Source organism: Camelus bactrianus, chromosome 35 (genome assembly GCF_048773025.1).
Source record: "Camelus bactrianus isolate YW-2024 breed Bactrian camel chromosome 35, ASM4877302v1, whole genome shotgun sequence".
Lineage (NCBI taxonomy): Eukaryota > Metazoa > Chordata > Mammalia > Artiodactyla > Camelidae > Camelus > Camelus bactrianus.
The window spans coordinates 17,059,626-17,072,932 of NC_133573.1; the positions used below are offsets into that span (position 1 = coordinate 17,059,626).

General features: G+C 36.8%; 1 protein-coding gene across 2 annotated transcripts in view; it reads left to right on the forward strand.

Moving 5' to 3' along the window:
* Positions 1-13,307, forward strand: part of STAM (signal transducing adaptor molecule) — a 69,610-nt gene that overhangs the window by 36,188 nt on the left and 20,115 nt on the right. Inside the window, exons 7-13 of one of the 2 annotated variants that reach the window (XR_012504272.1) lie at positions 888-1,080; positions 1,817-1,911; positions 5,239-5,327; positions 7,214-7,301; positions 7,770-7,824; positions 8,394-8,547; positions 10,305-10,592. Coding sequence is in view for 1 of the 2 variants with exons in the window: in XM_074358334.1 (XP_074214435.1) it covers positions 888-1,080; positions 1,817-1,911; positions 5,239-5,327; positions 7,214-7,301; positions 7,770-7,824; positions 8,394-8,547; positions 10,305-10,483 (853 nt within the window). In the remaining variant the exon portion in view is untranslated. The remainder of the gene's footprint in view (positions 1-887; positions 1,081-1,816; positions 1,912-5,238; positions 5,328-7,213; positions 7,302-7,769; positions 7,825-8,393; positions 8,548-10,304; positions 10,593-13,307) is intronic. The other variant, XM_074358334.1, reaches the window with a different exon arrangement.

Below are 13,307 nucleotides of genomic sequence, written 5' to 3' on the forward strand. Positions count from 1 at the left end.
GTTTTAAATTTTGATGGAGTTGAAATTCTTGACTTTCTTTTATGATTTTTGCTTTTTTTTAAGTCTTAAGATATTTTTCTGTGTCCCAAGATCCCAAAAGATATTTTCTTATGTTTTCATACGATAGTTTTAAAGTTTTGTTTTCCCGTTTGGCCTTTATTGATCTGGAACAGAAGTAGAAGGGAAAAAGGAGTTTATGGGTTGAGTTGAAAGTAGGGTAATCAGTTTGTTAAAATTACATTACAGTGACTGAGTGACACATGGTGATGGCCTGCATTGGGGGAGGAGATAGAGCAGACACATTTGAAATCTATTTGGGGGATTTGTTAGGTGAGACTTAACTGTAGTCATTTCCAAATTCCAGTTTAGACTGATTACATAAAAATTACCTTTGGAACAATAAAATACGGATTCTCAGATACTGCCTTTGAGACTGATTTAGTAAGTCCTCAGTGAAAGACTCAAGCTTGGGGCTCTTGACTTCTCAAGTAATTGTGATTATTATTTAGTGAACTTAAGCTGTAGAAATACATTGAAAAGATGAATGAAAATGTAAAATATCTGCAGCTAAATTAAAAAAAATTGATTTGAGAGTTTATATCTTTTTGTTACCCAGAATAATTTAAATTGTATGTTTAGTAAAAAGTCATCATGCTGTACAGTTTTTTAAATTAATTTATTTTTTAAACTTTCAGTTGTGAATGAATGAATAAAATAGTTGAAAGGTATTTTTTGTTCAGGATGTTGTATCATATCATGGATATGTCCTGGTTTCCCACTACATTACTGAAAGAGGAATACTTTTTACTTTCAGATATCTTTTTGTACTACTTATGATTGTTGGGTATATTAACATTTTGGGTTTTTTTAAACCCATTATTTTCTAGCCATTGAGTTGTCCCTGAAAGAACAAAGGCAGCAGTCAACCACCCTTTCTACTTTGTATCCAAGCACATCCAACCTCTTAACTAACCACCAACATGAAGGCCGAAAAGTTCGTGCTATATATGACTTTGAAGCTGCTGAAGATAATGAACTTACTTTTAAAGCTGGAGAAATTATTACAGTTCTTGATGACAGGTGATGGTTAATATTAAGTTCAACATTATCATACGAAAATATTGAACATATTCTGTGTTTCACGTTATTCCTGCTGAATGCCTTCTCAAACAAAAAAATAAAATGTTGAAGCAAGTAGTTTTTCTGTATGACTTTGCTCATGTCACGCCATCTGGATTCTTATTTTGTAGTTTCATTTTTTCTCTTTGTTTCATTTTTTCTCTTTGGTCTTTGTTTTGGGGGTCTAGTTTAATCTATTCATTCTTGGTTCCATCCAGTATTATAGATTGTTAAATTAGTATAAAAGTTAAGACTTCAGAGAATATACCAAATACACTTATTATGGAATTTATAAGAAATACATAATATACTGAATTAATTTATTTCCACAGAATAGTACTTCAGTATGGAGCAAATTCCTTTTATGTGGAATTATGTACATTTACATTATCATAGAGGAGGTGATACAGCGTATCTGTTTTGTTTTTGTTTTTGTGGCAAAATATTTAATGCTGCCATCTCCATGGTGGACCACTGGGGGCTATGAGGGTTGAAGCTGGGCATCTAGTTATTTTTACTACAGCTTTATGTTTACTTGAAAATTAGTTGTAATAGTGATACATTCATTTCCTCCTTCGTTGGGTTGTTGTGAGATTCAAATCTGGTTAGTAAGATAAGTTAAACACTATAAAAAGTAAAGATACATAGAAATAAAAATTCTTTGTTATAGTGAAGCATTCTTTTTTCTTGCTCTTAGTGACCCCAACTGGTGGAAAGGTGAAACCCATCAAGGCATGGGGTTATTTCCCTCTAATTTTGTGACTGCAGATCTCACTGCTGAACCGGAAATGAGTAAGTATTTTCCAGTCTGTCAATGGATGATAATCCATAATTCCCCAAAGTTCAACTTTCTGGAGCAGGGACTATCAAATGTTAGTGCCTCCAAGTTGTCCCTTAAAAAATGCACCTCCCCAGTCAAATTACTTATGAGGAATCATCTAATCTAAGAATTGAAATCATCTGTCTACCAAAATTATCTTTAGACAGACTATGGACTTTAAAAAAAAAAAATATATATATATATATGTATTTATATGTCATTGTAAAAATGCAAATTAAGAGGTGTTACAGAATTTATGCATTATGTATTTTTGTTTTCAGTTGATAAGAATGTGACAAATTCAGTGTAAGCTTACAGGGAAGCTTTTCTTCTATTCTTCCTATTTGACCATCTGTCTAGAGTCTAGCCCCAGACTTGGAAACAGTGGCCTCTAAGCAGCATAACAGCTTTCCTAAGCCACCATGTCAGATATTCAGAAGGGGCCGTAACTAATCACGTAGATAGTTTTTGGATTTCCAAGCCTTTGCTGACTAGGAGAAATAGACTAGAAAGTGGGGCCAAAGGGGAAAAGTGATATTACTGGCAGTCACAATCGTTGCAGGAGATGTAACTGCCAGTAGCCTATTAAAATGTTGGTAGGTGGTTCACTGTATTTCTAAATATCACTCTAAGGAGTCCTCATAATGATGAGTGTGAGTCCTAAAGATTAAGTCATAATCTTCTGTTTAAGGAAACAGAAATATGTTTCATCTAGAAAGAGTTCTATTAGCCACTGAAATGTTTAGAGTTTTAAAAGGGTTTTTTGTATATAAGTCAGTAAGCTACAGATATCTGGCAAAATACCTCATCTCATCTTTCTGTAATGCCAGGTAGAAAAGATGAGAGAAAGCTGTGAATCACCATCAGCTTTGGTCTTTTTTTGTTTGCAGGAATTTTAAGAAAGGATCTTTTTCTCAGTCATCTTTTCATTTCCAACAGTACTTGATGCTGAATCTTATCCAGAATACAGACTATATAAATATTTATAGAATAAATGATACATAAGTGTCTGTGTATTAACACTAAAGATGTACTTTTCTTTGAAAACAAAAAATGTTCCTCTTACAAGAAAAGGCTTTAATAATAGACCAGACGTTACAGACCTTTGGTAAAACAACGCCCTCTCCTAGTTATCATCAGGATGTCTTGTGCTACTTTCATGGAGACAGATCTGGTACCCATTCCTTTAAGGGAGTTCTCTTTGTTAAACTCAAAAAAAAAAAAAAAAAAGGCAAAACCATGTTGTACAACCTTGTTTAAATGGCAGCGCATAATGTGCCGACTTTTTAACCTGGCTGATTGTGGTTGGTTTTTCTGTTTGTTGTTTGGGTTTGTTTTTTTTTTTTAAATCTTGAATTAGATCTTGGAAGGGATAGAATTGTCTTGGATTTCCATTCAAGGTGAGATCCAAGATCTCACGTCGATAAGGTAGTCATCTCATCTTTTTTCCCATCACATAGCACTGTAGCCTTAAAATGAATATTCTATTTATTCTCCTGTGTCTCACTCTGGAGCACCTAAAAGAGAAACCAGAGCATCAGAGCGTATGTAATGACATTATAGTCCTCAGGCTTGGAAAACAAGTGTTAGCAAGATCTTTGTAGCATTGTTCTTTATGGGAGAACAGAAGCCACCTCACTTAATGTGTCAGTTAGAAAGCTTGACCTACTTAGATTGTTTTTGTTTTGGAGATGCGGTAAGGTTTTGTTAAAGCTCTTTATCATGTATGTGTATACATAGACATCTGTATATCTCTGTACATATGTATATGTGGTCTTATTTATACATACACGCACGATATGCACACAAACATACACACGCATACATAGTAATAGTGTTAGTCCCCAGGAGAAAAAGCCCTGCAGACTTGGGTGTGGTCAGCTGTTAGGATGTCCCGTCTACCATGTGTTCTCTTAATGGGTAGCAGCCAGTGCAGTGCTGTCCCAGCTTTCGACTCGCTAATAGCTCAAGATATAAAAAGCAAAAATGTCTGTAGCAGATGGCTCTTTTTCTCCCATGGGAAAACAATATCAGTTGAAACCTTTTTTTATGTGTAAAATTTTGCTTTTGGTGACTTGTGTGGGTGAATATATTCCTTATACTGTAAAGTAAACTATTTCCATTTTATATGAAAGCACACAACATAGAATACGTAAGTGGTATGACTCCTTGTTCTTTGAGTAAAATCACAGGCCAGATTCCAGTAGCGTGGGCTAGTAGAGCTGGCATTCAAATCCAGGCTTTGCCATCTATGAGCTCTCTCCTATGCAAGGGTTTTTACTCTTTCTAAGCCACTGTTAACCTCATTTATAAAATGAGCATATCTCATAGCATTGTATTGGAGGTTCCTTGAGGAAAATGTAATATTCCATGACGCACATTTAATAGTTTAATATATATTATTTCCCTTTCTTAATTCTGCCCCTTTCCCACCACTTCTTTCCGTCTTGATTCTTTAATATTTTTGGAAATACTGATTAACTACATTGATACAAGTATGAAAAAAATCCAAAAAGGAAGTTCATTCCTTTAAAGCTGTATGTCCACTCAGTATTATTTTGGAGAAGATTAATTGCCATGTTAATCATAACTTTATATTAGCTAGTTAATTTTACATTGAATATTTTTTAAAAAGTGCTTTGTTGGGCAATAGAAATATATGTTTCTGATTTGCAGATCCCTTAATAACCACCTTTTCATTGCAAAGAATACTGTAACTAAAAAATATAGAATGATTTAGTGGAAAATTCAGATCCCTGCCAAGGCCACTTGTAAAGTTCTCCACTGGCCTGGATGTCATTCCCTTAGTAAAAAAAAAAAAAAGAAGTCTGAGTGGTGTGTGGGGAACATGCAGCTAACTTCTCAATTCATTACATTGAAATAGCATGGCCTGTGGAAAAATGGAAATTTTTCTTTGAAAGGACTAGTAATTTTAAAAGAGGATTTATTTTAAATAGCAGAATTCATTTATGCCAGTGTAAAACTTTGCTTTTTGTTTAGCAGTTTACCAAACTCTCATATGTAAATAGGTGATTAATCTTTGTTTCAGAAATACATCTCTTATTTTTAGAGAAATCTCTGTTCTGGAAAAGATAAAATCTTTAGAAAATTAAGAAATCATCACAGAATATCCTAAAGTAGTGTTTTGTCATTATTGCCTAAATCTGCAACATTAAATTGTGTCTCTCAGATTGAAGGGAATATAAGAAAAACATAAATTCTCTCCTGGAACCGAAAGTGCTTTAAAATAAAAATTTAAATTTATGATAAGGAAAAGATAAATGTTGCATGTTTTACAGTTAAAACAGAGAAGAAGACGGTACAATTTAGTGATGATGTTCAGATAGAAACAATAGAACCAGAGCCGGAACAAGCCTACATTGATGAAGTAAGTGATTTCCTGTGTGAGAGCGTGATACTTGGTATTGAACTTGAAATGGTTTTCTTCTCTTCTTTAATAAAATTCAGTACTTGATTATTGCATGTGTTTTGTTGTTATAAAAATTCAAACAATATAGATGAAGCAAAGATTCTTCTTGAAACTTCCTCTCTAGTCCCACCCATTCTTACCATGTCAGTACATAGAGATGTCCCTCATTATTTGAAATCCTTAATATTCCATAGACTGAATTTATCATGACTTCGTTATTCTGTTGTTGGATGATTAGGTTGTTTACAGTTCTTTGTGGGGTTTTTGTTTTGTTTTGTTTTGTTTTTGCTATTACAAACACTGTTGTAATGAGCCTTTTGGGGGCATATTCAAAGGAATGTGTGACTTTTACTTCTAAATCCTAGTATTTAATGCTCTGGAAATTATATCCTCTAACATTTTAAGCTAATGATGAAAAATGAGATGTCATCTTTAAAATATGTGAAGGGATTTGTGGATTTTTAGGCTTCTTTCAGGGGAGCCAGAAGCAGAAAGTTTGAAGAGCACTCTTTTAGAGAAATAGGCTGTAGAAGACTGCTGAGAGCCAGGGAATGCAGAGGGGTCCAGGAGAATTGGGGTTATATAAGGCAGCATTTGTAGGGTCACACTAGTGGTCTATCTGGAAACCTTATTTGTCTGATAGTAGATAATTTCAAATAGGGTATAGTATTCTGTAAACAAATAAATAGAACACAAATTATCCACGTGTCAGTTGACTCCTCACTCTCATTTTACCTCCACCCCCTCTTTTTTTGGCTGTAAGCAGACTTTTCTGACCTGTGCAGCCTTTTTTAAAGACCACTTAAAATGAAAATTGTGAATCTTTTACATTGAAATATAACATCCATTTCAAAACACAAAATTCTTTTGACTTCAGAAGAGTTTTTTTTTAAGTCTCTTTCACCATCTAGTGATGAATTCATCTCTCAAACTGTTCTCCGTGTGTGCAGACCATAGCGCTTTGTTTTGGTTTAAATAACTGCTTTGCTTAGAATTCACAGTCTTTAAATTATTTACCTGATGTCACTATTACCCTAATGTTCAGTAGTATATCCATGTAAAACCTGAATGAAGAAATGTTTGGAATTATTACGGTAGTATTCTTTGGTATGTGAGCTCTATATTTTGATTTTTTTAAACCTACATATAAATATGTACATACTAATATAATTTATAGAGGTATTTATGTAATGATGGCTTCATTAGTTCCATGGGTCTTACAGCAGAAGATTCTGAAGTAGATCTGACTCATTGCCTTGAGATGCCTTCAAGCCTTTTTACACAGGAGAATAAAGGAACCACAAACCCTTCTATTTTTGATGATAAACTGAAACATTGGTGGAAAGAGAATGTAGAATAAATCCTTCTGGTGCTGCTTAGGAGGAGTACAGCTGTAATACAGCGGAGCGATGCCTTACCAAAACAGCTGCGCTGTCCTCCATGGTGGAGAGGTAATGACGGGGTTGTTAGTCATAAGTAATGCCATCTTGAAAGAGAGGTTACACCTGTCAGCATGGCAAGGCCACAGCTGCCCCAAACAAAGTGACACAGAAATCCACTAGCATGACGTAAGAGATTAAAGAGCTCACATGTTGTGAGTTTAAATGTTGTTCTCTTTCTTCTCATTTAAGAGAGTTTCTGTTAGCAGTTTCAAAAATAAGTAGGAATAGCTTTCAAGGCTCTGACTTCACATAGTTGTGAAGAGAACACACGGATATTGAATCCATAAAAGCAAAATGGAAGTCTTCATGTCTGAATTCCAAGAGTTCTCTGTTATCCAATTACCACAGTGAGAAGGTTTCATTGTATGATTGTTGCTTTTTATAACTGTTTAATTCCTACAGGATAAAATGGATCAGTTGCTACAGATGTTGCAAAGTACAGATCCCAGTGATGATCAACCAGATCTTCCAGAGTTACTTCATCTTGAAGGTAAACCTTGTTTTTCATTTACCTTGGAAATAAGGAATAATTAGAGATTATATCTAGTATTCTGTTGCAGAATGGTTTGATTTAAATAAAATTGAGAATGATATAAACATTGTTCACATTTCTCACTCTTCTGTGACCAGTCTTATGATTATATGCAGCTTAAATCTTTGGTAGAATTCAAATTCTTATACTTTTCTACACAAATTAAATATTTTATTCAACATTTTTAAGTGTTATAAAATGGAAATATGTATTAAAGAATTTCTGACATCAATACAGTCAATCTAAAGTATTGATTTTATAAATACCAAGGAAAGTCAACCTTGGGCTCTGTGGGCTAAGTTTAATGAATAGAATTTGTATTATTCCAAATTAGATCTTTTAGGCCTTAAATTATATGAATATCCTTCAGAGATTTGCTTTCTTTTGCTACATTTTCTTATATTTCTTCAAATCTTGTCATCGTAGCACTATGTCACCAGATGGGACCTCTCATTGATGAGAAGCTGGAGGATATTGATCGGTAAAAGAGCATGCACCAATCTATGTTGTTTACCCTTTTCCCTACAGACCTCTCTAAACTGCTGTTGGAATAGAGCTGCCTTATTATTATTGCATTTTATTTTTATTTTAAAGATAGGCCAGTTCTCACTCACTCGTTTTCTGCTAGATATGGGAATTGAAATTAGACCAGCCTGTCCTCCCCACCCCCTTTTTAAGTGACGATTTATTTGACTTTCACTATGTTAGTCTTTTTTAAAAATAAGGGTTAACTGTTGTAATCGTATTTGCTGTAAGTGACATCATCAGGGCCCACAAATGACCCATCTGTTATTAACTAGAGAATCTAGGTATTTTGAAGTAAAGTCATGTGCAATAAACTAGAGTTCTAGCCCACCACCTCAATCTTAAAACAGTTTTGGTTGCGTTGGAGCTAAACTATAGGATATTTTTTTGTCACGAAGGTCGATTTTTAATAATGTCTGCTTACACCACTTTTTGCTATTTTTGCTATTTTGATGAATCTTATTACTTAGACCATTATATCATTTAAATAGCAGTTGTGTTTTAAATTATTATATAATATTTCAGGAAGCATTCAGAACTCTCAGAACTTAATGTGAAAGTGATGGAGGCACTTTCCTTGTATACCAAGTTAATGAATGAAGACCCGATGTATTCCATGTACGCAAAATTACAGAATCAGCAGTATTATATTCAGTCATCTGGTGTCTCTGGTTCTCAGGTAAACTTTTAAAAACTCACGTATTTCATTTTAAATTCTCAAACATATTTGCAATTATTTGGAATAGCTGTGTTTTTCTAAAATGTGAAACTTTCTAAAAGTAATGTTTAGAGTAAAAATAAAGTTTAAAAGATTTTTTTACTTGACAAATACAGTGTATAGTACAGTATACTAAATAAAACAGTAGTCCTTTTTCTAAAAAATTATTTTTCTGCAGGGATGTACATCAATCACTGTCAAGCTTTAAAACAAACAAACAAACAAAAAACCAAACAGATGCTCTGGCTCCATCCCAGACCTACTGAATCCAGGCACAAGGGCCAAACATCTATATATTTTTAAAGCTTCATATCTAATTATCTGTTTAAGAACTACAATTTTTTCTGTCTGAGTAAACCCCCTAATTATTACTAAATTCTTGTGATCATCCACAGTTTTCGATTTTATAGTGAGCTGCTTTAATCCGGATTTTTGCCCTTCTGCTACGTGAGAACATGTGTAGTGTGGTGTAGAACCATTTCCTCTGGTCACCCCAGAAACTTCTCCCAGAAACATAGAAGTTCAGGGTATAGGGAGTAATTAGCCAGACACCACATTTTATCCACGTAGAAGATTATACACTTTGTGCAGATCAGTTTTTTTTGGCAAGGTCCACTTCTCCTAAAGTGAGGGGCCAGAGCCCTGGAGGAGAGCAGCTGGGCCTGAGAAACCAGGGGCAGATGACACCCTGCTGTGAGTCTCCGTACCAGTGTGAGCCAACAGGCAAACATAAACCTTTCACGTTTGATTGGCAAACAACAACAACAAAAAATACTGCATTTATGAGCCCTGGACTATGATTATAATGGAGATCTTTTGGATTCGGTGTGTAGTGAATCTTGTGTGGCTTAATGGAAGTGCTAAGATGATGACTGTGTTACTGTCTTAACAGCTGGTAAGAGGCTTACTACGTGTACAGGGGAGTTCTCTTTTCAAGCATGTGAAATGGAAGAATCTAATGAATACCATAGAAAATTAAAATGTTATGTGCATTTAAGATTTGAGGGGCATTTAAGACTTTAATCTCTTTAGCTTAACCCAAGTAGAGTTTTTAGATGCAGGGGCAGGCAAACAATGGCCTGGGGCAAAATCTAGCCTCTCACCTGTTTTTTAAAATAAACTCTTCCTGAAATGTATCCTCGTTTGGTTTTGCATTGTTTCTGGCTGTTTTCTCTGTGGGCAGAGCTCAGTAGTTGTGACAGAGACCATGTGGCCCACGAAGCCTGACACATTGACTGGACCCTAACAAAAAAGTCTGCTGACCCTGCTGTAGAAGCTTAGCTTGCCCTATGCTTAACAAGCTGTAATGCAGGAAATACATCTGTATCTATATCTGTATGTAGAGATCTGTAAATAAATGCAGAGTGTTGCTATAAAACAGTGAATTCAAAGACACGTCTCGAGCATTTGTTGGGCTTCCTTTTAGGGAGATACTTACAATACCAACATGCAAGGAGAAACTGTATTAGTATAACGTTTCAAGGTAAGTTCCTCTACTGCCTCTGCACAGAGATAAACACGAGCTTAGCTAACGTTGACCTAAGAACAGAAATTGTCGGAAGCCCACTTCACTGAAAAGTCCTTTTTAAAATGTCGGTCAGCAGAAGTAACTTCAAACAAAACGTTTCAGAGCTGTGATTGTTCTTTCTGTAACCGAATGCCTCTGCAAATGAAGTTGAGCCTGCCTGTTCAAATCTGTCCTACCCCGCTCTCCCCAGGTGTACGCAGGCGCCCCCCCGCACAGCGCCGCCTACCTGGTCGCGGGGGCCGCGCAGCTGAGCCACCTGCAGAGCTACGGCCTCCCCCCGGAGCAGCTGCCCTCCCTCAGCCAAGGAGCCGTGCCGGCGCCGGCCAGCCCCGCCCCGCCCAGCCAGCCGACCCAGGCTTCTTACCCCAAGTAATTTGATTGTTGACTGTTGCTTGTGCTTCGCGCCGTGATCGTCCTGTAACCATAAAAAGTGGATGAGGAAAAATCCACGGTAGATGTCACCGCTGACATTGTGGTGGTGAGCTTGGGGACCCTCTGTCCGACTGGTTCCTGCGACTGCTGTCTTCTCTGTTTTTTTATATACGCCTATTATAATGTCTTTTGTTTTTATTTGAGTCTCTGATGATATAAGCTAAGGACTTGAACAAAACGTAAACTTATGTTGGTAACTAATTTATTATCCTTTTACACAGATTTCATGTAAAATCTGAATGTCTAGAATTACTATTTTAGAATTTATAGTTTTGTACTGCCTCTTAAAGATAAATATTTCCTTCTTTTTACCGTGTGTGGGAATGTAGTGTATATCACAGCAAGGTAAACCATTTGCAAAGAGACAGGATGGGAAGCTCTCTGACCCCGTGGTTCATGGGACGAGTCGCTGAATGTGAAATGCCAGGCCAGTTGTTTTGGTCATTTACTTACGATGCCCCTGTCTTGTAAATGATTATATTTATACATTGTGTTACTCATAATTATATAAATGCCTTTTCTACTTCAGTGGACATCTAAGCTGAAGTCATTTCTTTGAGTCGAATAAAAGATAGGCTTAAGAGTTCATCAGTGTGTAATTCCAGAAGTCATGACATTCTGACTTGCAACAGAGGTTTCTTGGTGGCACAGGTACAGTTTCTAGGAAGCTTTCAATGTTGAAGTTGCCCAGAATGCTCCTCCTCTACTGCCCACACTGTTGTCTTGTTCATCCTCGAAAGAGTCACACTCTAGGGATGCTTGGGGATTTTCAAACGTGTTTTTATGGTCACATCCAGTATTCTGAAGTGACCTTATGTAGGGTAGTGGGGAAGCCTCTTACAGGCATCAAACAGCAACAAAAAAACCCAAAAGAGCACCCCCTACTGGGTTACAGAGCTTAGGAGAAAATGTTAGGTGTAGCTCTTTCTGTCTGTCCTGGGAATTAAAAAAAAAATTTTTTTTTTAAGTTGCAGTTTGGTGAAAATGAGTGGAAAGATGGAAATAGGCAGGGAGCAGCTATTAAGAGAGTAACATGCTGCTATGAAATGAGATCAGAGTGAGTAGAAGGAGGTATTGTTGAGAAGTTAGCCAGTGTGCACGAGTAACGTAGGAACCCCTCAGATATGTTAGTATCAGCCAGAAAGGCCGCCTCTTCCCCAGCTCATCCTCTGTTGCTGAATCACATGCTGCTCCAGCTGTCTTGTTACTGGAGGTTACTTGTCTTAGTTCAGGGCCTTGAGCCATTGTCCTTGCAAGTGAGAATCATCTGTTGGTAGGCGCTTAAACCACATTGTGCTACAGAGCCCAAGCGCCCTGTTGCTGTTTGCTGGGCATTGCTCAGTCCACCTCTGCAGGCTGGATGTGGATCCCCGGTGCAGGACTTGCGCTGTAGTCCAGGGCCCGACTCTGCTGACATACTGGGGCTATAAATGTCACCTCTTGAGAAATGCATGTACATTTCAGTGGATGCTTTTCATTGAGCATTTCCTTGAGATATTTCACCCTCTTTGCTTGGCTGTTTCCTCCTTATTCTTCAGTTCTTAGCTTCGTCTGGACTAGAACGCCAGTACCTCTCTTGCCTTCCACTCCCTCCTCCTCAGTTGCTGTCGCAGGACCCAGGGACACCATTTAGTCTCATAATCTTCTCCCCACTGAGCTCTGATGAGAGCTCTTGAGAGCTGGAGCTGAATCTTCCATCTTTATAGCCGCACTGTGTAGCCCAGAGCCTTACACTGGGTAGGAGTTCAGTAAATATTTGATAAGTAAATGTTTAAGTGTTGATGGGAATTTCAAGGACTGTGTTAGGGCAAGGAGATACATACTTTAATTCCTTGAAAAGGCTTCATGAAGGCTTTGAGGCAATTTTTTAAAAGATACATAAATGTGTAACATATATATTTACAAATGCATAAGAACGGTTTGTGTGTTTGTGTGTGTGTCTGAATGAGAAAATTGATGGCAAAACAGAGCATACGACATACTTGATTCAAGCTTTCTAATAGTAAATCAAGGTCAATGAGGAATTTTTCCTCCATTTTTGATAGGCAGGTTTTTTAGTGTTCCTCCGTTCATTACCTAGGAGGCAATTTCTTATTCTTTTACATTGAGTTTTGATTTTAGGGTTATCACTTTTCCAGACTTCTGTCACCCTAGGATGATCTTACTGATAACTGGGGAAGGTGGTATTGATTTACCTATCTTGAGTGGTGGTGACAATAATGCTTAGGTGACCAACACTGTATACTTACTTGTCAGTTATTTCATTTCGCTTCTATTAAAGGGATGTTTTTTGTTTGTCCAAGTTTGATGCTTTAGATATAAATGAGATCATACAGTGTCTTTCTCTGTCACAAGGGCGGAGTTTTCTTCATTCTCAAGGCTGAATAATATTCAGAGAGAGAGAGAGTGTGTGTGTGTGTGTGTCTAACCTTCTTTATCCATTGATCCCTTGACAGGCACTTAGGTGTTTCTGTATCTTGGCTATTGTGAGTAATGCTGCAGTGATCATACGAGTGCAGATATCTCTGAGATCCTGATTTCAGTTCCTTTGGATATATACCCAGAAGTGGGATTGCTGAATTACATGATGGTTCTATTTTTAATTTTTTGAGGAACCTCCATACTGCTTTCCATAGTGGCTGCACTAATTTACAGTCTCGCCATCACTGCACAAGGATTCTCTTTTCTCCACATTCTTGCCGACACTTGTTATTTCTTGACCTTCTGATAATAGCCATTCCAGCAGGTGTGAGGTGATATC